We start from the raw sequence: 25,981 nt of genomic DNA, 5'->3' as shown, positions 1-25,981 counted from the left end.
TTTGGCGGTGACCATGGTTGGCCGTGGGGAGCTCGTCATCTGTTGGCATCCCGTCGGTCCAGGGCCCTATTCTCCGGCATGTTGGGAGGGAGCATCCATCCCCTCAGGCCAGGGGTGGCCTGCATGGTCCTGCTGCAGAGCCTCTGACGAGCCCTGACGGCCCACGTCTTAGAGCCCGCACCCCTGTCCCCACACACACAGGCCTTATGGGCCTTGCCTGCTCCTGGCATCGTGTTCCTGGGCGTTCTTTGCTCCAGCATCCCCTCAGGCTCATTCTCAGCCCTGTCCTCTCTCCCGGAGTTTGTTTTCTCATTCTAAGGACTTAAAAGCCTGTAGGGGTACCCTTGGCTTTCAGGGGATTGTCTCCTGGTAAAACTTTCAAATTTTTGAAACGAGGAAATGATCTTTGTACTTGCATTTGTCTTCCCGTGGAAAATCACTGCTTTGGGGAGCAAATGTTGTATTCAGTGCCTGATAAACATCAACTGTGTGGAAATATGTCTTGAATCATCCAGTACTTTCCCTTTCATCATTAAAGCCTTCATGTGTTTTGATACTCAAAGCGGTAAATTGTTTATCAGATGTTTGCTATTTGTGAATTTGAAGAATTATTTTAAATTGTTTATATACTACATCATTACACACTTTTCATTTGTTTTAGACATAAGGCTACGAAAACTCGCTGGGGAAAAGGAAGAGCTACTATCACAGGTAAACGCATTCTTCTCATGGGAGGGTAATCATAATTGTAACTGACTAAATCATGTGGTAAAATGTGAGCAAATTAAAATGTGCACTAGAAAGACATGTGCTTATTTCAGCTATCACTACTCCAGTAAGAGTTGAAAGATAAAAAGTCGTATTTACCTCTTTGTTGTCTCCTAGTCTTTAAAAAACAGGTATAGGCCACAGTTCAGTCAGGCAGCCTGCTCTGCAAGCCCTGTTAGGACGGGCGTTCCCGCCTGGCTCTCGTGTTCGGTCCCTGTAGCTGCCTGCGGTGCGCGCTGACCGCTGCGCTTCTGTGTGACGTGCTTCGGCTGCTTCCTGGCCGTTCTGTTTAAGGCGGTCCTGGTGACACCCCTCTATGGAGCGTGGGGACTTCACTTGCTTCACCCCATCTCCCTGCCCAACATCTGTCCTTCCCGTCCCCACTCCCTCCCCGCAGAGGGACAGCGGGACTCCAGTCGGGCTGTGTCATCGGAGGTCTGTAAGCAGCGCGCACAGCGGGCCTCGGAGCGTGCCCTGGGGCCCTTTCATCTCGGGCGTCTCGGCTCCCTGCAAGTCAGGACCGGGGTTTGCCTCGCCTCGCGCTTGGGTTCCTAGGTGCTGGTTTCTCATCTAGGGGCAGGCTCTCCAGCAGTAGTTTCGGCCCACACTCCGTGTTCCCTCAGTTCCACTTTCTGGTTCCTGGAGCGTCTGGCTCAGCCCTTCTGAACATGCTGGCTCGCTCCCTGGGGCAGAGACCTTACCACCCTGCTCATCATCTGGTTTCCTTTGCCTGTAAGCGCCAGGCTGGACCCCATTCTGCAGCGTCTTAGGCCTCCCTCCCTCCACCTCTGTTCTCTTGCTCAGGTACATCCCCCAGTAGCTTCCAGAGGACAGTTTGGGGGCAGTAAGTTTTTCTTAACTTCACAGGAGTGAAAATGTCATCTTACCCCTTTATTTGATTAACAGTTTGATGTGGTTGTGGACTTCTTTGTTGTAATCACTTGCATTCATCTTCTTTTTCAAAGAAATTGCTTCATTGTCTTCTGGCCTCCTTTGGCTATTGAGAATTTCAAGGACATTCTGATTTTTTATTTTTTATCTGTGACCTGTTTTTCCCCTCTGGAAGCTTGGCCCATACTCTCCTTTCTCCCTAGTATTATGAAAGTTCAGTGATGTGGTTTGGCGTTTTGTGTGAATGCCTTTATTGTTTCTCCAGGCACGTTTAGCAGCACAGGTGTAGGCATGGAGTGAGCAGTGTTAAGATTTTACCAGGTGAGGAAACTCAGGCAGATGGGGTGCAGGCATATGCTAGAGTGATGATGGACCTTGAGATTAAGCTGGCCAAGGAGGTTTATGGGGAACCTAGGAAGACACCAAGGCACACTGGAGAGAAGATGCAGACAGTGGATCATAGGGCCAGTGGGGTGGAAGGACTTTTGGAGTTGGGTGCAGAGAGAATAAGCTGGAAAGATCAAGAGGAGTGGTTGGAAGATGCACGGGACTGCCCTGGGCAGGGCTGGCTGGCGTCTGGTGACGAGATCTGGTGCATGACAGTGGGAGCGCGCGGCTGAGGGCGGGGTGGAGTAGATGGCGAGGTCCTGTTCCAGACACTGAGGGATTCACTGTGAGAGATGCTCTGCTCAGATGGATTTGAATTTGCCAACAATTCAGGCAGGAATAACCTTGCAGGTATGCGAGTTAGGAGCTATAATGGTGATGAGAGTGCGGGGTGATGGTAGTGATGAGCATTTATAAAGAGGAGATGTGACTGGGAGCTGCATTAGGAGTTCAGGGGGCCAGAGGGAGGCGTGTGCGCAAGGAGAGCAGGGGACCCTGACCCGTCCTCAGGCTCAGCAGGGGCGAGGGGCTGCCTGCCTGCAGGGGAAGCAGCCCCTCAGGGGGGAGCAGGCTGGGGCAGTGGGCCCGTGCAGTGGGGACGGAGGGGCTGCTGATGACACAAGGTAACCAGAGGGTTACCAGGGTCCTTTGGGGAAGAGCACAGGCAAGAGAGGTGAGCCTTTCTGAGATGGACATGAGCAGGAACGACAGGGAAGGCGACCCGAGGTGGGTAGTGATGTCGTGGCTGAAAGGGCAGAGCTGACAGGAAGGACCGGTTCAGTCCTGGTGCCCAGCTCACCCTTCTCCATGGCGGGGGGCAGGCAGACTTGGCCCAGTGCCAAGCCGTCCCTCTGCCCCCTGGGGATGGAGCTAAGGACGGCCAGTGCTCTTAGCATGCAGCCTCACCTTTGACCCCTGAGGAGGAAGCGCTCGGGAGGCGTGGGGAGGCCTAGGCTTCGCCCCATGTGCTGCCTCCTGCGTCTCTGGTGGGAAGTGCTGTGGGCATTTGGGGAACTTGACTTTGATTTCTGACTTGGGGGGAAGGGGAATAGACCTCAGGCCAGATACTCAGATTCTCTCTCCTGGTTTTCTATCCCTTTCATCTCATTTGTTCTGCTTTCTAAAAGATCTTCTCAACTGTACCTTCTTATTTTTACTGAGTTGTATTTCTGAAGTCATTATCTCGGACGATATTGATATGCCAGTTGATTTGCTCCCCTTTAATTTTTTTCTGTCCAGATGTTCTTTTATGTAGATTTATTTAGTTTTCAGTTTAAAAGTGGAATACTAAAAAGCTGATGGGCAGCTTGTTGGTGGGGCCCATCCGAGTTTCTGTAAAGCTTGATGTGGCTGGGAGCCTTCGATGTGGGCGTGCTGGACTTGTATTTTAGGCTCATCAGAATTCTAAAGAGTGCGCCTCCAATCTTCTGCCTGAGGCTCCAAGCCCAGCTGTGTGCAGTGTGGAAACAGGGTGGGCTAGAGGCCTCCCCATGCAGCTCATTTCTGTCCATCTCATTTTCCATTCATGCAACTGCTGTCTCCAACTGGACCTTCTTCTTTCCCAGTCCAAAGTCCCTCAAGTTTATCTTCTATTTTTTTTTTTAATGTAGATAGCTTATAATTGGCATAAAATCAGCTGTTGTGTATGCTTAGTCGTGCCCGACTCTGTGTGGCCCTACGGACTGTGGCCCTCGGGGCTCCCCTGTCCATGGGATGCTCCAGGCAGGAACACTGGAGTGGGCTGCTGTGTCTTCCTCCAGGGGATGTCCTGACCCCAGGCCTGAACCCGCATCTCTTAGGTCACCTGGACTGGCAGGCAGGTTCTTTACCGCTAGTGCCAGCTGGGCACACACTTACAGTGTGCAGAGATTAGTCTCCAAGGGCGCCACGACAGAGACCGCAGGACAGAGGCAGTCTCCACTGTGGAGGCGAGGAGCCCGGGGTCCTGTGTCCGCAGCGCAGCTTCCTCCTGAGGCCTGTGGGGGAGGCCTCTCTTCTAGACGGCGGGCCGCTGGGTCCCTTGGCTTGGTGACAGTGTTCTCTCTGCCATCACACGGCTTCCCTGTCCATGTGGTGCTCTTCTGATTAAGGACCCAGGCATACTAGACTCAGGGCACACCTTATTCCAGTGTCATTTCATCTCAACTAAGAGCCTCTGCAGTGACTGTTTCCAAAATAAGATCACATTATGAGGCAGTGAGCTTAGGACTGTAATACAGGAACTTTGGGGGGGACAGCAACCTATGAAACCACAGGGTAAAAACATGCATAACCCAAGTCCCTGTGTCCCTTTGTAACCCTCCTTCCTCTCCCACCTCCTCTCTCCTTCTCCGGAAACCACCAATGTACCTTTTTGCCTCTTCGGTTTGTATTTTCTGGAGTTTCTTGCACTGCATATACTTAGCTTGAAACTCACCATTTTGCTGCATGTGTTAGCAGCATGTTCGCTTCTTTGGCTGAGCAGTAATCCACTGTATATACATGAACTACTGTTTGCTTTATCCTTCCGTTGATGGACATTTCAACAGTTTCTTGTTTGGGGCTATTAATGAGTAAGCTGCTAAATGGCCTTTATTTTGGGGTAAAATAAGGTAAATTTTGTAGCCAAACTCAAAAATATATTTCCAATTATTTGTGTATACAGCTTTCTAAATAAGAATACTTAACCTAACTCTCAAATTAGAACAAGAAACATCCAACTGATGGTGGGATTTTCCATTTTAAACAAAAATTTAAAAATACCCAAAGATGTGCTTTTCTACAGATGAACACAAATAATGAAATATGGCTATTTTTTGGCTATTTTCATTAAGACCCCCGGTCCTGGAGCTCACTCCTTTTGATCATTTGTTCATAGCTGGCCTCCAGCACCTGAGACAGTGAGAGGGTCTCTGAGTGACTATCTGTGGCCTTATTCTAAGATGCGGCCATGGGGCCAAGCATCTGTTTCATTTGAGAGGCTGGACCTCGCTGATGAGCCCTTACTTCCTCTTCAGATTAGGAAACTGAAGCTGCAGTTGGAGGAGGAGCGGCAGAAGGGCTCCAGGAGCGACGGAGGCACAGCCGGCGACCTGGCGGAGCTACAGAACGGCTCAGACCTGCAGCTCATCGAGATGCAGAGTGAGGCTGGGCCGGCGCACTCCCCGGGGTGGGGTGCGAGCGGGCTGCTCGGGCCTGTGGTTCCAAACATCAGCCCTGAGGTGGACCAGAAAAGCTGTCCCAGTCAGTCACGGACTGAAGAGCCTACTTCTAGCTGCTGTCCTGGGTAGTGCTCTCCCCTCCTGGGTGACATGATTTCTAGAACATCTTGCAGCTAGTGACATCACGACACTGTCCTTTTTCACATTCCTTTGTCATCTGTAAGCCTCCTTCCTACTGATAAGTTTTTCTGGGGAGTTTATCTTAGATGATTGGAGGGATGTATTCGGAACTCACTCACACCATGCAGAGTGGTTTTAGAGTTTTCCCAGAAATAGTCTTGACTTTACTAGATGGAATTTAAAACAGGCCACAAAGTAAGCCCATTCAGTTTTCCTGCCTGTTTTTGACCCAATATTACTGAATATTGTGAAACACCTACTGTATTCACAGTATTCCACAGTAGGGAGACATCTGTATATGGAGAATGTATAATCCACACAGGGGAGACTTTTATTTTTCCAATTTGAATAAGGCATTTCTAATAACTTATTTTAAAATAACTGGTTCCTCCATGACCTTTTCATCTACATATTCTGAGTGAGGCCACGTAGGCCTTTTTGGACAAAGGCTTCATTAAAACTAACTTACTACCATTAACGTTTCTGTTAAATATGGATGGCTGGAAGGAATTTTTCTCCCCCAGCATTTCTAAACTTCTTGTTTTAAATAGTTTGCTTCTAGGTCAGATATACAGCTGATGATTTCCAGCTCTATCCCTAACGCATTATCACAACATACTACTGAAAAGCATTTACTTCAGCAAATATTAAGCGTACATTATGTGCAGAGCACTTAGCTGGAAACAGGTAGACGCAAAAAGCTGAGGCACCAGGGGACCTGTGTTTTCCTATGTTCTATATAACGTGAGGAAAACATGATAAATGTCCTAAGAGCGCAAAAAGGAACAAAGGAGAAGCTACAGTTAACTTTAGAGGGTCATGAAGAAGGTGAAAACTGAGGACCTTAATGGCTGCTAGACTTAAGAGATCAGAGGCGGGCAGAAGGGGAACGAGGACAGGGGCCCTGCTGCGTTCAGAGTCGGGCTCCCTGCTCCAAGCTCCACCCACACACACCAGAATCTCTTCTGGGTGCTGTGGGAGCACGCGCTGGAGCGGCCCGCAGCACCGCGCCGGGACCGGGCTGACGGCAGCGGCGGCCTGCGTGCTCTTCGCCACACAGCCCTCTACTGGGCAGCAGGCGGGTCCCCCTGCCTCTGCTCACACCTGCATCCCTGCAAGAGGTGGTTTATTCTCTTCTCTCCTAGGAGATGCCAACAGACAAATTAGTGAATACAAGTTCAAGCTTTCTAAAGCGGAACAGGATATAACCACCTTGGAGCAAAGCGTAAGTCCTTCCTGTGAAAGGTACCAAGTGATTTTAGTCCCCCTGACAACACATCTGCTTCCTGCCTCTCAGTGGCTAACCCCGTGAGTGCCTAGGTTTCTCTGAGCTGTGTCTGCAGCTGGATCTCTAGAACAGCTCCATATTAAAGTGGAGAAGCCAGCAGTGAACTTCAGTCTTCTCTATGAAGGAAGACCGAAGCTATACTTACATTTCTTGGAGCCAATTCAAGAAAATGGCCCTTTATAATATATTCCCTTCCTGTACATTTCAGAAAGCCTAACGACTTCTCCATTCTGGGAGTCTCCTCCCGGGATGTTACTGTGGCTCTTGAACAATATAGTCATCATAAAACTGAACATGGGAAACTGGCCCTGTGATGACTGCACAGCTCATCCTCTGGTTTATAAATAGCAGTTGGGTTCTGAGAGGACCTCCGACTCACCCTGAAGGGGCTTGCTAGCATTAGGTTACTTGGAATCTGTCGTGTTTGCATCTTGGCTGCAAAAAAACTGGTGGCTCCTAGTGCCAGCCCCTGAGGACTGTGTTCTCGTATTTACAGATCAACCGCCTGGAGGGGCAGGTGCTGAGATACAAAACCGCTGCTGAGAATGCGGAGAAAGTCGAGGATGAACTGAAAGCAGAAAAGAGGAAGCTACAAAGAGAGGTACTTACTGTATTATGCTTCTCGAAATACGTTCCTAAAAAAAAACTCCTTTGGAAATACATTCTTTGCTGTGTAAGGATTTTCATCCTGGCTCCAATCTTTAATGACACAGCAGTAGAATCATTTACTCTGTGTTGGTTTTCTGACCTGCACGGGGACTGCCATTTACGTTTTGCTCAGAAAAGTTTTTGTTTTAAATGAGGTTATGTCTCTGTATGTCTGTATGCCCTTTCTCTCAGCACCACTGGTTCACACCTCTGGCTGGCTGAAAAAAGACATTTAAGACCACCCCCTCCACCCCACCCCACCCCCGGCAGTAATTCCATTTCCCCGAGAGTGCAGAGGAAAGCCATGCCGGGCTTTGTCTCTGACCATGAGAAGTGACTGCTCTTTTCCCGTTTGCAGCTCCGAACAGCACTGGACAAGATCGAGGAGATGGAGATGACCAACAGCCACCTGGCCAAGCGGCTGGAGAAGATGAAGGCCAACAGAACCGCACTGCTGGCCCAGCAGTAGGCCCGCCCGCCCCGGGGCGACCTCCGCCCAGCAGCGCAGGCCCCTCTCAGGGCTGTTTGGGCTTTGTCATTCAGATAGCCACTTGGTATTTTATAATTTATGAGAGAATGAAACCGGTTTGAATCTTCATGAATGAACATTTTGTGTGTAGTTGATTCTAGACTAAGAACTAGTCCATGCCGTTACTTTTTATTTCCGTAATTTTAGAATCAAGTTTACTCACCATTGTTCCCCAGCCGCCTCAGTGACTGGGCCCGTTTCTGGAGGACAGCGGCTCAGCGCCCACTGAGATACTTCCTGGAGACCTCAGAAACACAAGTGCCTTCTCCACGGTGCAATTCAGACTACAGTGATCTCCAGGGGCCAAGAGACACTTACCCTTAATATCAGGTAGCGTTTATATTTAGTGAAGAAACAAGTTCACAGGTGGGGAATATATGTTTCACTCAAATTTGTATGTTTGGAGGAAAAAGCCTTTTTTGTAAGATATTTAAATTTATATAAGAAAATGTTAGAAAAGGATATGGGGAGTGTATATAAAACTTGTTTTATTGCATGGGGCAGGGGCGCCCAGGGCCTATTGCTCTTAAAGTAAGAGTAGGGTCCTTAGTCTTCACATCAGCTGTGCTGTATCTTGTAAAGTATTTTCATCTGCTGCTTATTTGTGGAATGAAACCTCAGACCAGCCCAATGGAGAAGGAAGGGCAGGCCAGGCAGGTGGAGGTCAGCCTGAAGAGTCTGTTAAACACACCCTTCTGCTGACTACAATTGGCTACTGACACATTCGTTCTGTTAAGAGGAGCCTTTAAAACAAATCATGGCGCTCACGCCCCTCCTCTCTCCTTAAGGAAGAATAATCTGAAACACAGAATTTAAGAACTTTGGTTTCATCCTTAAAGGTACCCAGTTCCGAGGGTTTTGCCGTGGAGTGTGTAGCCATGTTGCAGTATTTGTGATTCTCTGTTGTTCTCAGAATTGAGGTGGTTTCATGGAAGTGATTATTATATCTTCAATGTGTTTACACAAAAAATACGGGGGAAGTCTAATGAATTAAGGCCACATAAGATAAAATTAGACATGAAACTAGATAATAAAGTTAACTTAAATATGAATAAAATCTCTAAAAATTATTCTCTTCTTTAGAATAATTATCTGTTTTAAAAATATGGAAACCAATGTCCTGAATTGAGGTGATTTCCTGTAAGTTTTCTTTCAGGTGGTGTGTAGGAGGGGCGGTGGGGAGGCATGTTCTGGGATGCAGATCTGTCCTAGAATCCCACACCTGGCGCCGGCATGCTGTGTGGTCCAGCTGCAGGCCCCGGGAGTCCCTCCTCCTCTCCGCCCGTGGTCACTCAGCCTGTCTTGCTCCCAGGGCTGTCTGTCCTTGTCCCTGTCTTTTCCAAATGGAATGGCTCCACTTCTTTTCCGCAGAACTTTCTTCACTGAGCCTTGTGAGCTGCACTTACTTCCAAACTACAGGCATTCTTCCTCCCGGTGCTGACTGCACATTTCTTTAATGCAGGCTCATATTAAGCTTATTTTTAATGGCACTGATAATTCAAGTTTGTATTTTTATAACACCCTTCAAACAAGAATGCCTAGAAATGCCTTTATCATATGCTGGTATAATTGATAGCCATTAACAAAGTAGGCTAACTTACAAACTCATGCCTGTTATGCATTGCATAAAGACTGTTCAACTTTTTTTTTTTTTACTAAGACTAAATTAATTAGTTATTAAAGGTACTAATAGATTGACCATGTAGAAAGCTGAACTGACAACACCATCAGAGTCTCTTATAGGTTCAGGTGCCTTTTAAAAGCATAAAAAACATAATGTCTATCACCTGATATTAGAAATGCATCAGAATATAAAGAATCAAATCAATGCATGATCTATATAAAATTTTCAAGGCCATTTAGACTTACCAGATGTCCAAGAGGCTTTCAAACTGCCTTTGGCAGTCTTCAACACAATCAGGTATACACTAGGTGAAAATGGATCTAGGTAAATTTCATTTGTAATGAAATTAAATAAATCATGCTCAGGACAAATTTGGCTATTTATTTATAGTCAGTCTGCCACACATGAAGCAATGCTCCTAGTGAGAAGGCGTACGTGAGGTGAAAGTTCCACCTACCGACATCAGGACAGAGAAGGAAGAACAAACCACCCCAGAGTCCCCAGGCGACCAGTCAGCACCTCTCAAAGACTTTGTACAGATCAGGCAGGTTAGCGAGCTGCAGGATGTTCCCATCTTCTGTGAAGTGTTTCGGAGGCAGCAGGTGGGAGCGGAAGGCTTTATAGAGGACGTGCTCCACAGTCCACTTCCAGGGGTTTGCAGAGGAGCCGGGCACTTCACTCTGGAAGAGACAAGGTTGAGTCCACGTCCCAGGGTACGCCGGGCCTGGAGAGTTGTGGGGGCTTACAGTGGGGCTGTGCGACCTCATGCCTGAGAGGTCTCTTTTCCAGGCCAGCCTCACAGGGATCCTGCGGCCTGAGCACAGCAACGAGAGGGTGAAGAGACTCAGCCATGGCTCTGTGATGCTTCCCCCCATGGAAGCTGTTTCCATTCGGGGACAGTGCTCACCGTAGCAGCATCTAAAATAATGTCTCCTCCTGACCGTGCTGCCTGAATGGCAGCGGTAGGAAGTACACTCCAAAATCACCACAGGCTCTGGGAGCCTTTGAACACACCCTGAAACTGGAGCACCGCACGTCATCTCAGGACGGGTGTGATCACCCAGATGGTTCTGTGTATAAAGTGACTCCATGTCCATCTGACACCACAGGCAGACCTTGTTTTATTGCACTTTGCAGACTGTTGTGGTTTTGTTTTTAAACACAAACTGAAGGTTTCTGGAACCCTGCACCAAATCTACTGGTGGCATCTTTGCGACGGCATTTTTAAATGTGGGGACATGTATTGGCTTTAAGACACAATGCTTTAATAAAGCACTTGACAGACAGGACAGTGTAAATGTAACATTTTATATGCACTCGGAAACCCCAAAATTTGTGAACTCGCTTTATTGCAGTGGTCTGAAACAGAACTTGCAAAATGTCTAAGGACTGCCTGTGTTTCAGTCACCTCTCCTCACCCAAACAAAACCTCCAAAATAGCTGTGGATTGAAAAGCGCTGTCATCTGACATGGAAACATGAAGAACCCAGGGCTCTCTCTTAAGAAGAGCTGGGAACCTGACCCACTAAGCCAGGTCCGTCTGGCGTGTCAGAGGCAGAGTGAGGCACAGGCCGCAAGAGACGGGGCGACTGGCCAGGACGTGCCGGCTGCGGCCGCACCCCCTTCCAGGCTCACAGTGGGAGACACTGGCCCGGGCCCTGGAATCCACCTGCTTCTCACTACAGTGGCTTGTCTGTACATCTGACAGTGAGATCACTCTAGGGGTACCTCCCAGTAGCGTTTCAGAAGGAGATAAAATTTTTAAGAGCTGACCACTGTGTTAAAGCTGCTGTGCCTTGGATCGTAGGAGTTCAGAGAGGGGCGGGCTCGTGTGAGCGCCCATCCCAGTTCTGGAGCGCCAGTGTGTATTGCCCTCATACCTGCTGGCCTGAAAGGGTCGACTCTGCAGACACGTACTGCTTCCGGATGGAGTAAAACATCGCACATTCCTTACTGAGGCTTTCAAAACATTCCTTTTCTTCATCCCAGTTCACCTGGTCCAAAGAGAGAATTCAATAAGTCAACATATGTACATGCTTTAAACACATTTCATTTCTAAATGGAGATAACAGACGACTTAATAAAAAGGACATGTGATTTTTAGGCATGAAAGCTGTAGACTAGAATTGCTGAGTACTGCTAGGGTGGGTGGGGACGAGAGGGGCCTTAGCCTCGTTAGCTTTTCCTCCTCCTCATCACAGACGATGGTGGAGCTGCAAGCCTGCACCCCCCTACCCCCAACACTCATCCCCCCACAGGACTGTCAGCAGGACGAGCTCCATCACTTGCCTCAGTGGCCAGTCTGAGGATGAAGACAGGCAGACCCTCCAGCGGGGGCACATAGTTGTCGATCAGAAGGGGTAATCCAACCAGGTTCCCTTCCTAGACAAGGGGGATAAGAAACCATGCTGTTAGACCAATTCCATCTCCCTGGCGCTTGCTCCAGGTCCTGTCCTCAGACTTGCCATTCTGGGCGACCAGGCTGGGGCCTGGGGGCAGCAGAGCCAAATGCTTAGAGAGCCTTCTCTGGGGGTTCTCTTTAGGTCTGCTCACAAACTGAACACAGCAAACCAAGTCCCAGAGGTCAAGGGGGACAAAAACGGCCGTCACCCACCTCATCAATCTCCAGAGAGAAGTAGTCTGCAAGCATCTCAGCCTTCTTTTTCAGAAACTCGACAATGTACTCGGCAAGTCCTTCCTTGGGACCGTCCTCCTCTGTCCAGCCACTCTCGGGACTGTCTAAGGCGAGCATGGCCAGGTCAAAGAGCGGTGCTGGCTCCTAGGAAGGGGCAAAAACATTAGGAGCAAGCATTAACAGGGCTTTCAAACACTGGCTGAATTCCCACAAGACCACTGTCACCTCAGCAGGTGAGAAGCCACAAATCTAGCACTCATTCCTCAATTCCCCCAAAGAAAACACTTGAAAATCTACAAAACAAGGTTGTCCTCCTCACCAATGGCCATTTCAGCAGAGACGGCGTCACCGGCGCACAGACCTGCTGAAGAGCCGGGAAAGGCACAGCCATTGGAAGGCAGTCCCTCCCGTGCGGCTCTAAAGACCTCGCTTTCGTATTTCTAGAAACTCACGAGGCCGAGCCTTCATTTCTTCCTACGGCCTTACTAAAGCGAGGGGGGCGGGGGGGCGGGGGGGCGGGGGGGGAAGTATGTTAAAGCGAAGGACGTTCAGGTAAATCATCTGATTAGGAAGGAGATTGAAATCTATTGTGAAAGGTAAGATCCCTAAGTTTTATTTCTCCCCTTTGAATATTGTTACTGTTGTCATATTAATACATTTTACATGTTATAAACCCACAGTATATTGTTCTTACTTTTTCATAATAACAGAAGAGTCAATTAACAGAAAGACCTAACCATCCTAGATGTTTATGCACTCGGTAACAGAGCTCTACAATACTTGAAGAGTAAAACAGAACAGTGAAGAGAAGCATACACAGTTACATGGAGGCTTCCATATCCTTTTCCCAATAACTGACAGAAAGTCAGTATATACAAGATGTCGGTGTCACCAACAATTTGAGACACCTGCCATTTGTGGGACATTCTACTCAACAAGACCAGAACACAAATTCTTTTCAAATGCACATGGAATATTACCAATACCGATTATACTCTGGGCCATAAAACAAGTCTCAATAAGTGTAGAGGATTCAACTTTGTTCCCTGCAAAAATGGAATCAAATTAGAAATCAATAGCTGATCTCTGAGAAAACTCCAAGTAACCAGAGACTAAATAATATACTTCTAAATAATGTGAGGGTCAAAAAAAATCAAAAGGAAATTTAGAAGTATTCTGAACTGGATGAAAATGAAAACTTATCGAAATGTGTGGGACGCTGCTAAAGCAGCACTTGGGAAAATTTTACAGCACTTTAAGTAGAAGAAAGGAAATAAAGAGGAGAGCAAGTATCAGTGAAGCTGAAATCAGAAAAACAACAGAAGAATCAATGAAACCAAAGTCAGTTCTTTGGGTCCAGGTTGACAAACCTCAGTCAGACTGATCAAGTTAAAAAGAAGACATAAATTACCAATATTAGGAATGAGAGAGGTCACATCATTACAGATGTACAGACATTAGAAGAATAAAAAAAGATTATGAACAACTTCATGCCAATAAATTTGAAAACCTAAATGGGCAAGTATTTTTAAAGGCCCCTCAAAGCTAACATGAATAGCTCTATATCACTAAAAATTTTACTTAAAAATCTTCCTATAAGGAAATCTCCAGGCCCAGATAGCTTCAACTGATGAATTCTACCAAACATCTAAAGCATAAACAACTGTAAACAAACTCTAAAGCATAAACAAACTGTAAATAAATTCCATCAGAAGATGGAATAACTTTCTCAACTCATTCCATGAAGCCAGTATTTGATACCAAAACCAGACAAAGACAATACCAGAAAACTACAAACCAGTAGGACTTCCCAGGTGCCACTAGTGGTAAAGAATCCACCTTCCAATGCAGGAGACGCAAGAGATGTGGGTTTGATCCCTGGACTGGGAAGATCCCCTAGAGAAGGAAATGGCAACCCACTCCAGTAGTCTTGTCTGGAGAAGCCCATGGACAGAGGAGCCTGGTGGGCTACAGTCCGTGGGGTCACAAAGAATCGGACGCAACTGAGCACTAGACCAAAAACTAGTCTTATGCATGAATACAAATGTTAAGAGTTGTAAACAAATTATGACAAGTCAATCCCAGTAAAATATAAAAAGGGTAATATATCATGAACAAGCAGGGCTTATCCCAGGAATGCAAGACTGGTTTAAAATATGAAAACCAATCAATATAATTCACTATATTAACAAACTAAAAAAAGGAAAACCATACAATTATCTGAACAGACACAGAGGAAGCATCTGAAAAAACTTCAGCCTCCCTGCCTAAATAAAAACCTGAAGCACACGAGGAACAGAAGGGAACTTCCTCAGCCACCCCGCGGGCCATCTACAAAAACCTGCATACTCATGGTCAAAGGCTGAACGCTTCCCCCAAGACTGAAAATAAGAGTATTTCCATTCTCGCCACTTCTGCTTAGCCTGTACTTAGGTTCTTGCCGGTGCAACCAAGCAAGAGAAAGAAAAGGCATCTGGGTTGGAGAGGAAGGAATAAGACTGTCTTTATTCACAGATGCTATGATCATACACCTAGAAAATTTGCTGGAATCAATAAAAAAGCTACAGCTAATGAGTGAGTTTAACAAGGTTGCAAGACATAATTACCAAAACACTTGTACTTCTATATAATAGCAACAAACTGACAATTTTTTAAAATGCCTTTTACAATAGTATCCAAAAATTGTGACTGTTAAGAAATAAACTGAGAGATTTTTCTCCCCAAATTGATCTATAGTATAGGCTCAACACAATCCCAATAAAAATTCCAGAGGGCTTTTCTGTATGTCAGATGTAAAAAGAAGATACAAACTACATGGATAGCATGATTTTTAATTTTAAATTAAAATTAGGCAATCAATGAGAAGGTTTTGAAAGAAATGGACTAAAATTGTTAGCTGGGGTTGTGTCTGGGTCACAGGCTTTACAAAATGTTTATTTCTGCTTCTATCTCTTAAGTTTTAAGTAGATATGTATTAGTTTCTATAATAATAAACATTTAAGTTGGCTACCAAATGACTGTTCTGCTTTGTATAAAACTATTATAAGGATACTTCCATATGAAACTCATACATAAACTGTTCTAATCACATTTAGAAACACTTATTATACAACAAATAAGATAAAGGGGCAGGGCTGTTTTCAGAAATGACCAGCTGTTGGTCTCAGAAATGAGAAGCAGGAAGTAGACTTACCGATAACCTCAGAACCCCAAAATTGGCAAAATCATAAATGAGAATCTGGTAGAACAGCTCTTCACTGAAAATAAAAATGAAGTGACTTTAAGGAAAAGCAGAATATGCTGAGAGCCAGGGGGCAGGGACAAAACAGGAGAGAGAACCCAAGACCTGGTGGGGATGAAGACGCACTGCCTCGCGGCGGCCTCGCCAGCAGCCCTGGGCTCTGCACCACCAGGGAGGCGGCGTCCGCCCGCTCAGAGCATGGAGACCGTCTGCCCCGCCGTCACCGCGCGCTGTCCCCACCTTTCTGGCTGTAAAAGGCTCTGACACCCACTGGTGACAAAGTCACGGAGTTTTTGCTCACTTTTCCCCACTGGCAAAGGATCATATAAGCCATTTCTTTTACCACCCACCATCTAGAAGTGTGGGCTGTACCGGGGGCAGGGGACTCCCCGTGTAGTCGGCAGGGGACAGACCCGGGGGCCGGGGGGGTGGTGTAGGCGGCTGTGTACAATGTACTGAACTACCTGCAGAAACAACTGAAGTAACTGTACTCTACAGTCATGGAAGAGATCTGCACCACACAGGTCTTGTTTAAAGACTTGGCTATCAGCGTAGACAAAGCGCGGCAGCAGGGACACCGCGGTACCCGGAGAGCCGCTGGCTGGTCCCGGGTCAGTTGGCGGGGAGGGAGGGAGCCAAGTCTAAAACCCCTGCTCTCACCCCGGTCACATGCTCGCTGGGAAACTTCACATTTATTAGCAGCTAGGATTCCAGGACTGCCCTAGGTTTGTAATCGTAAAGTGAAAGAACCGAAACAATTGTGATTTGGGATCTTGGAAATCACGCAGTTAGATTTCCTGGCAAAGAAAAAACAAAGGGAGCAGGATCCCCAATAACCGGTAAGAGCTCCCTGGGAGAGCCCATGGCTCCTGAAGACAGACAGTGGCCCTGAGCTGAGCTCACCAAGGGTTTCCGAGCCTAGGAGGAAGGAGTCACCGGCATCCAAGGCCGGGGTGTGCCGGCAGCAAGCTCCCCAGTGGGGCGGCTCTAGCTCAGGGAGGTCACGTGGGTCTGTCTCGTGTGGCCACCCCACTCAGGGCCAAGCGGCACTGCAAGGCCTCAGCAGGACGGAGCCCCACGACGGCCAAGCGACGGTGTCCAGGGGTGGAGGGTGGCAGCGCCGCCCACCTGAACTACCGATTCGAGGTCGTATTTAACAGAGGTTCTAGACTCAACAGGAGCTCATCCGCCAAGACTCCTGGAAACCACCATAAATGTCATCGGACACTTGCTGGGCAAAGGGCGACTGCTGAGTTGGCCCATCCCATGCTCATGGACCCCACTGGCTCCTCGGGGCTAGAATAGGCCTTGGCTCCACCCCAAAGCTGAAAGGAAAGAGGGGTCAGGGCCTCTCACTTTCCCCGCCCTGGAGGCCGCGCTGGCTCGGGCCAAGGCCCACGTGGTCTCCCTCCTCTCACTGTGTGCAGCGGGGTGCCCTGTTAGAAAGGGGGGGAGCGGGTTCTCCCTCAGAATCTCCCAGGTGCTCACCTCTGCCCCCCTCCCCACTACTTGAATTCAATCCGCCCCTGCTCACGGGACCTGGTCCCAGCTTTAAATCCAGTCAGCTGGATTTGAGCAGCTGAGAGCCGGCGTCGCAGAGCAGCCCGCGGCCCCTGCTGTCCACCACACAGGCTGGAACAGCCCCGCCAGCTCCACACTCTCAACACCCGGCTCACAGCAGCCAACCAAACCCAGGGGTCTCACGTCATTTTACCTTCACAAAACCCTGTGAATTAACAGTGATACCCCACTTTTACAGGAGAGAAATCCGAGACTCAGTTATCAGAGTGACTTGGCCGTGGTCACATGAGCGGTCAACAGTTGGGCCTGGGCGAGAACCCGCGCGTGTCTGACTCAGGCTGGGCCCTTCTGACGGTCTCCCTGCTCCCCCCTGCCTCTCCTGCTCTGCCTGCAGACCACCCTCCCAGCAGCTCTGCGCCTCTCGTGTTTGCACCGATTTACCTAAGTCTGGTGGTGTTGAGAAGGTATAACTTGGTCTGATGCTGTGCCAAGGCCCACTGGGGATTCACGCAGCCCACAAAGGAGTGGTTATGCAGCATCTCCCGGAGAGCTGGAAAACAAGACACGGGTCAGGACGGGCCCCCCCAACACCTCCCTGCCCCCCGAGCACCAAGCACCAGAACTAGGCGACAGATAAGCAAAGGCGCCCACATGGGAAACTCCTGCTGAAAACACACACGAGGAAGGAGTAAGACAGAATTAATCTTTCACAATGGAACGAGAAATTGCCAAAAGATTACGGAGTACTCAAAGATCACAATCCAATACAAAGCAGGAAGCCAGAGAAGTAACAAGAGCTCTGAAACCCTCTATGAACTAAGACACCGGAGGAACTGCAGGATTCATGGACTTCAGTTTGTGCAGACTATGAAAAGCCTAGGAATGGGGTCAAATGGGGACTGTGACAGGAGGTCACGTGCCCCTTCTGCAGCCAGGATTCACGCTAAGCAGGCTGCCTGAAAAGTCTGTGGAGGTTTTAATTTAAACTGATTCCAGGGCTAACTGTTCCTCCAGGTCCCTCCTAGAATCAAAGGCAAATTCTCTCTGGAGAAATTCATCTTCAATTCAGACTTCAAATAATTCCTCACAGGTAAAGAACCAGGACCTCTGTGGTCAAAACTAGGCACCAAGAATTAGAATCCAGAAGAAATCACACAGTATCTACCAAGTTTTAAAGACTGAAAATTCCAGTAAAGATGATAAAACAGTAAGCATGTACAGTGCACTTAAAAGGTATTAAAACATAGAGTAAGTCACAGACTATCACAATGATCATGGAAAGACAAAATTCATTTCACCTACATGTGGAATCTAGAAAATAATACAAGTGAACTTCTACAAAACAGAAGGACTCAGAAAAAAAATTTATGGTAACCAAAGGGGAAAGCAGATAGGAAGGGATTAATTAGGAGTATGGGATTAACAGATATAAACAAGGACCTAATCTACAGCTCAAGGAGCTATATTCAATATCTTGTGACAACCTAGAACAAAACACAATCTGAAAAAGAACGTGTGTGTAACAATCACTTTGCCATACACCTGAAACTAACAATATTGTAAATCGACTACAGTTCAACTTAAAAAACAGGAAGAAACAACAAACAGAAACAACAAACACTCTACATAAACTTTCAAAAAATAAAGGAAGACAGAGTAATTCCTACAAGACTAGCATAACCCTATCCTAACCCTAAGATGAGAAAACATTAAAAAAGGAAAATTTTAGGCCAACATCCTTGTGGGTCACAGATGCAAAAATTCTTAACAAAAAATTAGCATATCAAGCAATATGAAAATAATATAATCAAGAAGAGATTAGGCCAGGAATATAAGGTGATTTAGCATTTGGAAAATCTCACCATATAGACAGAATAAATGAGAAAAAAATAATCATTTTAACAGACACAGAAAGAGTATTTGACAACAACAATTTTTAAATAAAAACTCTCAGAGACTGTCGTAACACTAGCAATCCAGTGGTTAAGACTCCACACTTCCAACGCAGGGGGTGCAGGTTTAATCCCTGGTTGGGGAATTAAGATCCCACAGGCTGTGTGGCACAGTCAAAAAAAAACAAAAAATACCGTCGGCAAACTAGGAATAGAAAATAACTTCCTTAATCTGAAAAACCTATCAATGAAAAACCTCCAACTAGCATCATGTTTAATGGTGAAACAGTAAATGCATAATTTCCACAATACAGAAAAAAATAACAACTCCCATGCTCACTCATTCTATTTGACATTGTATTGTGGGTTCTAAACATTGTAGTGAGGCAAGGAAAGCAAACTAAAAATATGAAAGGAAAAACAGTAGAACTTTATCTGGACCCTTGGCAAGGTCATGTGACACAAGGTCTTTTGTATTTTAATATACTAATGGATGAGGGTAAAAATTTCATGGTAAACAATGGGGAAAATGATTCTGACTCAACCTTAAAAATTAAAATCAGAATTTTTAAAAAGTTCATATTAAATGATCAAGGAGATTTCCAAAAAACCAAATAAAATGTCTAAAAATAAAAAATACAAGAATTGAAATTAAAAAAATCAAGATCCAGGTTTCCCTGGTGATCCAGTAGTTGAGAATCCACCTTGCAATGCAACCCAATATGCCAGTTTGATCCCTGGTCCAGGAAGATCCCACGTGGTCCAGGAAGATCCCACGTGGTCCAGGAAGATCCCACGTGCCGCAGAGCAACCCAGCCCGTGCACAAGTGCTGAGCTCACGAGCTGCAGCTGCCGCCGGCGTGCTCTGAGCCCGGGCCGTGCAGCAAGAGAAGCCACCGCGAGAAGCCCGCGCCACTCGCTCCCTCTCACCACAGCTACAGAAGGCGCGCGTGCAGCAACAAAGATCCACCACAGCCAAAAAATCAAAAACAAGTCCTAAAACAAAAACCAAGATCAACTGAACAGAGCGGACAAAGCTGGCAAGGCAGTTAAAAGGTAGAACTATCGGGAGCACAGCCTGACGACATGAAAACAGGAAGCTTATGCAGAGCAGAGGAAAATAATACGTAATTAAAATTGCAGAAGCGTTGGGAAACAGGGAGAGACAGTATCTGAAGACTCTCAAGACAAAGTATCAGAGAACGTCCCAAAAGTGATGAATGATACCAAGCCTCGGCTCCAGGAAGCCTGACAAAATCTACACCTGAGATAAACAGAATACCAAAGAAAAGAGACCTTAAAAGCACTCAGAGACAGAGGAGAGATCACCACAAAGTAACAAATTACAGGGCTGACAGGGAATTCCCTGGCAGTCCAATGGTTAGGACTCCACACTTTCATGGCCAAGGATGCCAGTTTAATCCCTAGATCTCCGCAAGCTGCACAGCGAAGCAAAAAAAAAAAAAAAGACCGACAAATTTTCAACAATAGTAGGAGCCAACGATTGGTAGACCTTCAATGCACTTAGAGAAAGTAACTGCAACTCTGGAATTTTAAACCCAGCAAAGAAACTTATCAAAATAAAGATGGATTAGACAAAACAAAAAGCTTTCCATCCACGGCCCCACTGAAAGAGGAAGTAGGTCCGTACGCCATGAAAGGTCTGAGGAAAAGAATACTGAGCAAAAAATACTGGATAAATTCAAAAAACAGAGTTAACAATGTAATATGGAAGAATCAGATACATAGAAATTGTGAATATAACGCCATATACCAAAACTAAATCTCAGGTGGACAAGAGATTTACATATAAGCATTTTAGGAGCTAACAAAAGACCATATATTTAATTATCCCAGAGTGAGCAAGAATTCCCTAAATAGATAAAAAGGTCTGTGTGATAAAAAGGACTGTGTGATACAGGAGCCATTCAGGATGGTGGAACACCAGGATGTGAAGCTCACCTCCTTCCGCAGGTACATCAAAGATACATCTAGGTGTGGAGGGACCCTCACAGAGCATCTACTAAATGTTGGCAGAAGACCTCAGACCTCTGCAAGGGCAAGGAAATCGCATGTAACCAAGAAGGACAAAAAGAAAACAAGCGCGGAATGAGACTGGACCATGCCGCAGGGAGGGAGCTGTGGAGGAGGAAAGGTCCTGCGTGCTGGGAAGTCCCCTCAGCAGCAGGGAGATCGGCCAGGACGGAGGCGGAGCGTCAGAGCCTCAGAGCAGAACACGGCCTGGTCTGTAGCGGTCAGCACGGACAGGCCTGACCAGAGAGCTCTGCACCCCCGGAGAGCGGGCCTGGGGGAGGACGGGGTGCTGTGTGCACACACCGTGAGGGGCTGCAGCCTGGTGTGACCACACGCGATGGTCTCTGAGGAGGAATCCCGAGCCGCCGCAGAGGCCAGGCACCACTGTGTGGGGGGCGCGCGAGGGGAGCAGAGGCCCCGCCATCACAGCCGTTCTTCCTCGTGAGGCTGCGGGTGGCAGGACAAGCTCCAAGAGCGGGCACTAGTCGCTGCAGGAGCAGTCTCAAGCTGCGGGCTACCCCCTCCCAGCCTCCAGGAGCAGCCATCCGCTACCTCCACTCCCATCACGAAGCTTCTGGGCTGCACATGAGCTACCACTACCACTGAGAAGTCCATCGCCCAGCACCAGCCGCTGCATCTGCACACCCACTGTATCACGGGGAGAGCGCCCAGCACTTGCAGGGCAAAGAGCCAACAGGCGCCCGTACTGAGAACAGCCCTCCCGGGACTTCCCTGGTTGCCCAGTAGTGAAGGCTCAGTACTCCCAATGCAGGGGGCCCGGCTTCAGTCCCTGGTCAGCGAACTAGACCCCACGTGCTACATCCTGCACGCCACAGCTAGGACCCATGCAGCCAAATACATAAAAAATAAAACCAGTCCTCACATTATATTAAACCCACACAAGCTACACAGGGACAGGCCCACATATAGACAGCCCTCCAAGACTACTCCTCCAGCAGTAGGTAACGGTTTCTCCTTGCCCCACATAGCAAGAGGATGAAGGGGCAGAGAAAGCGCTCCCAGTTAAACGATCAAGAGAATTCCCCAGAAAGAACAATGAAACAGACCTAATAGACACTGATTTCAAAATGGAGATAATGAAAATACTCAAGGAATTAAGAAAGGCTATTGACAGAAATCTCCAAGGATCACTGCCTTGTCATGGCAAAAGGGCTTGTGCAAGTCAGTGAAGCTGTGAGCCATGCCGTGTAAGGCCCCCCGAGGCGGCTGGGTCCCAGTGCAGCCTTCTAACGAAACGCGGTCCACTGGAGGAGGGAATGGCAATCCTCTCCATCAGCTCCTCATAGCAAACTTCAGGCTTAAACTAAAAAAGCAGGGAAAACCACCAGGCCAGTCAGGTATGACTTAAATCAAATCCCCTACAAATATACATGGAGGTGACGAATAGAGAATAGATTCAAGGGATTAGACATCGTAAACACAGCACCTGAAGAACTATGGACAGGGGTCTGTAATACCGTACAGGAAGCAGTGAACTAAACCATCCCAAAGAAATGCAAGAAGGCACAGTGTTATCTGAGGAGGCTTTACAAACGACTGAGAAAAGAAACGAAGCAAAAAGCAAGGGAGAAAGGGAAAAGTACACCCAACTAAACGCAGAGTTCCAGAGAATAGCAAGGGGAGACAGGAAGGCCTTCTCCAATGAACAATGCAAAGAAATAAAGGAAAACAACAGATAGGCTAAGACTAGAGAGCTCTTTGAGAAAACTGGAAATATCAAAGGAATATTTCATCCAAAGATGGGCACAATAAAGGAGAGAAATGGTAAAGATCTAACAGAAGCAGAAGAGATCAAGGAGATGGAAAGAACATACAGAAGAACTGTACAAAAAAGGTCTTAATGACCCTGATAACCATGATGGTGTAGTCTCACTCAGAGCCAGACATCCTGCAGTGTGAAGTCAAGCGGGCCTTAGGAAACATTACTATGAACAAAGCTAGTAGAAGTGATGCAATTCCAGCTGAGCTATTTCAAATCCTAAAAGATGCTGCTATGAAAGTGCTGCGCTCAACATGCCAGCAAATTTGGAAAACTCAGCAGCAGCCACAGGACTGGAGAAGGTTAATCCTCATCCCAATTCCCAAGAAGGGCAGAACTAAACAATGTTCACACCACCAATGGCACTCATCTCCCACGCTAGTAAGGTAATGCTCAAAATCCTCTAAGTTAGCCTTCAGCAGTATGTGAACCGAGAGCGTCCAGATGTACAAGCTGAATTTAGAAAAGGCAGAGGAACGAGAGATGAAATTGCCAAAATTCGCTGGATCATAGAGAAAGCAAGGGAATTCCAGAAAAACATCTACTTCTGCTTCATTGACTACACTGGAGCCTTTGACTGTGTAAATCACAACAAACTGTGGAAAACTCTTAAAGAGATGGTAATACCAGACCATCTTGCCTGTCTCCTGAGAAACCTGTGTGTGGGTCAAGAAGCAACAGTCAGAACCCTGTATGGAACAACTGACTGGTTCAGGATGGAGAAAGGAGTACGGCAAGGCTGTTTGTTTAACTTATACGCAGAGCATGTTATACAAGATGCCAGACTGGATGAGTTACAATCTGGAATCAAGATTGCCCAGAGAAATGCTAACCACCTCAGATGTGCAGATGATACCACTCTAATGGCAGAAAGTGAAGAGGAACTAAAGAACCACTTGATGAGGGTGAAGAAGAGTGAAAAAACCATCTTAAAACTCAATGTTAAAAGAAAACTAAGATTATGGCATCCAGTCCCATCACTTCATGGCAAATAGAAGGGGAAAAGGTGGAAGCACTGACAGATTTCATCTTCCTGGGCTTTAAAATCACTGTGGATGGTGACTGCAGCCATGAAATTAGAAGACAACTGCTTCTTGGCAGGAAAGCTATGACAAACCTAGACAGTGTGTTAAAAAGCAAAGATACCACTTTGCCAACAAGGTCCATATAATCCAGGCTATGATCTCTCCAGTTATCATGTACGCATGTGAGAGCTGGACAATGAAGAAGGTAGAGCAATGAAAAAATGATGCTTTCAAACTGTAGTGCTGGAACAGACTCTTTAGAGTCCCTTGGACTGCAAGGACATCAAGCCAGTTAATCCCAAAGGAAATCAACCCTGAATACTCTTCTGGAAGGGCTGATGCTGATGCTCTAATACTTTGGCCACCTGATGCAAAGAGCTGACTCACTGGAAAAGACTCTGATGCTGGGAAAGATTGAAAGCAGAAGAAAAGGGAACAGAGGATGAGATGGTTGGATGGCAATACTGATTCAACGGACATGAGTTTGCATGTGAAAACTCCAGGAGATGGTGAGGGACAGGGAAGCCTGGCATGCTGCAGTCCATGGATTTGCAAAGAGTTGGACACAACCTGGCGACAGAACAACAACGTCAATCAATAGAAGTGAAGAATATTATAAAAAGGAACTAGAAACTAGAAAGAGGAACCAAGAAAAAGTTAGAAAACTCATTCGCTAAGATGAAAACTGAACTAAAGGCAATGAATCAGTCCAGTTCAGTCGCTCAGTCGTGTCCGACTCTTTGCGACCCCATGAATTGCAGCACACCAGGCCTCCCTGTCCATCACCAACTCCCAGAGTTTACTCAAACCCATGCCCATTGAGTCAGTGATGCCATCCAGCTATCCCATCCTCTGTCGTCCCCTTCTCCTCCTGCCCCCAATCCCTCCCAGCATCAGGGTCTTTTCCAATGAGTCAACTCTTTGCATCAGGTGGCCAAAGCACTGGAGTTTCAGCTTCAGCATCAGTCCTTCCAATGAACACCCAGGACTGATCTCCTCTAGGATGGACTGGTTGGATCTCCTTGCAGTCCAAGGGACTCTCAAGAGTCTTCTCCAACACCACAGTTCAAAAGCATCAATTCTTCGGCACTCAGCTTTCTTCACAGTCCAACTCTCACATCCATACATGACCACTGGAAAAACCATAGCTTTGACCAGACGGACTTTGTTGGCAAAGTAATGTCTCTGCTTTTAAATATGCTATTTAGGTTGGTCATAACTTTCCTTCCAAGGAGTAAGCGTCTTTTAATTTCATGGCTGCAATCACCATCTGCAGTGATTTTGGAGCCCAAAAAAATGAAGTCTGACACTGTTTCCACTGTCTCCCCATCTATTTCCCATGAGGTGATGGGACCAGATGCCATGATCTTAGTTTTCTGAATGTTGAGCTTTAAGCCAGCTTTTTCACTCTCCTCCTTCACTTTCATCAAGAGGCTCTTTAGTTCCTCTTCACTTTCTGCCATAAGGGTGGTGTCATCTGCATATCTGAGGTTACTGATATTTCTCCCAGCAATCTTGATTCCATCTTGTGCTTCATCCAGCCCAGAGTTTCTCATGATGTACTCTGCATATAAGTTAAATAAGCAGGGTGACAATATACAGGCTTGACATACTCCTTTTCCTATTTGGAACCAGTCTGTTGCTCCATGTCCAGTTCTAACTGTTGCTTCCTGACCTGCATACAAGTTTCTCAAGAGGCAGGTCAGGTGGTCTGGTATTCCCATCTCTTTCAGAATTTTCCACAGTTTATTGTGATCCACACAGTCGAAGGCTTTGGCATAGTCAATAAAGCAGAAATAGATGTTGTTCTGGAACTCTCTTGCTTTTTCGATGATCCAGCAGATATTGGCAATTTGATTTCCCGCCATGTTGTTGTGCTAGTCATTGCCTTTTCCCAAAGAATGCTCAAACTACCGCACAATTGCACTCATCTCACGTGCTAGTAAAGTAATGCTCAAAATTCTCCAAGCCAGGCTTCAGCAATATGTGAACTGGGAACTTCCAGATGTTCAAGCTTGTTTTAGAAAAGGCAGAGGAACCATTTATTTAAATGGTTTAATTTAATTTAAATGGTTTAATTAAATTTAAACTATTTAAAGGCAATGAATAGCACAATAAATAATGCAGAAGAATGAATAGGTGACCTGGAAGATTGGAATAATGGAAATTACCCACTCAGGACAGCAGACAGAAAGCCAAATTTTAAAAGAAAATGAAAGCAATGTAAGACACCTAGTAGGTTCTAGTGCATGCATGCTCAGTCGTGTCTGACTCTCCTGTGACCCCATGGGCTGCAGCCCACCAGGCGTCTCTGTCCACGCAATTTTCCTGGCAAGAATACTGGAGCTTGCCATTTCCTACTCCAGGAGATCTTTCCAACCTAAGGATCAGACCCGTG

The 25,981-nt window shown here is 46.7% G+C and overlaps 2 protein-coding genes across 26 annotated transcripts in view; one reads left to right on the top strand and one right to left on the bottom strand.

Moving 5' to 3' along the window:
- Positions 1 to 8,901, top strand: part of LRRFIP2 (LRR binding FLII interacting protein 2) — a 109,372-nt gene extending 100,471 nt beyond the window's left edge. For all 24 annotated transcript variants that reach the window (XM_043442209.1, XM_043442228.1, XM_043442214.1 and 21 more), the window contains 5 exons: positions 662 to 711; positions 5,043 to 5,166; positions 6,512 to 6,591; positions 7,151 to 7,255; positions 7,661 to 8,901. In XM_043442209.1, the coding sequence (XP_043298144.1) occupies positions 662 to 711; positions 5,043 to 5,166; positions 6,512 to 6,591; positions 7,151 to 7,255; positions 7,661 to 7,771 (470 nt within the window). In that variant the 3' untranslated portion in view covers positions 7,772 to 8,901. The remainder of the gene's footprint in view (positions 1 to 661; positions 712 to 5,042; positions 5,167 to 6,511; positions 6,592 to 7,150; positions 7,256 to 7,660) is intronic.
- Positions 8,902 to 9,816: 915 nt separating this feature from the next.
- MLH1 (mutL homolog 1) overlaps positions 9,817 to 25,981 on the bottom strand; it is an 83,548-nt gene continuing 67,383 nt past the window's right edge. Inside the window, exons 14-19 of one of the 2 annotated variants that reach the window (XM_043442202.1) lie at positions 17,294 to 17,402; positions 15,284 to 15,347; positions 12,070 to 12,234; positions 11,745 to 11,837; positions 11,336 to 11,449; positions 9,817 to 10,135 (exon numbers count right to left, since the gene is read on the bottom strand). In XM_043442202.1, coding sequence (XP_043298137.1) covers positions 9,968 to 10,135; positions 11,336 to 11,449; positions 11,745 to 11,837; positions 12,070 to 12,234; positions 15,284 to 15,347; positions 17,294 to 17,402 — 713 coding nt within the window. In that variant the 3' untranslated portion in view covers positions 9,817 to 9,967. The other variant, XM_043442203.1, reaches the window with a different exon arrangement.

Source organism: Cervus canadensis, chromosome 22 (assembly GCF_019320065.1).
Source record: "Cervus canadensis isolate Bull #8, Minnesota chromosome 22, ASM1932006v1, whole genome shotgun sequence".
Taxonomy (NCBI): domain Eukaryota; kingdom Metazoa; phylum Chordata; class Mammalia; order Artiodactyla; family Cervidae; genus Cervus; species Cervus canadensis.
Note: the sequence above shows the minus strand (reverse complement) of the source record. Positions and strands in the feature narration are given on the sequence as shown.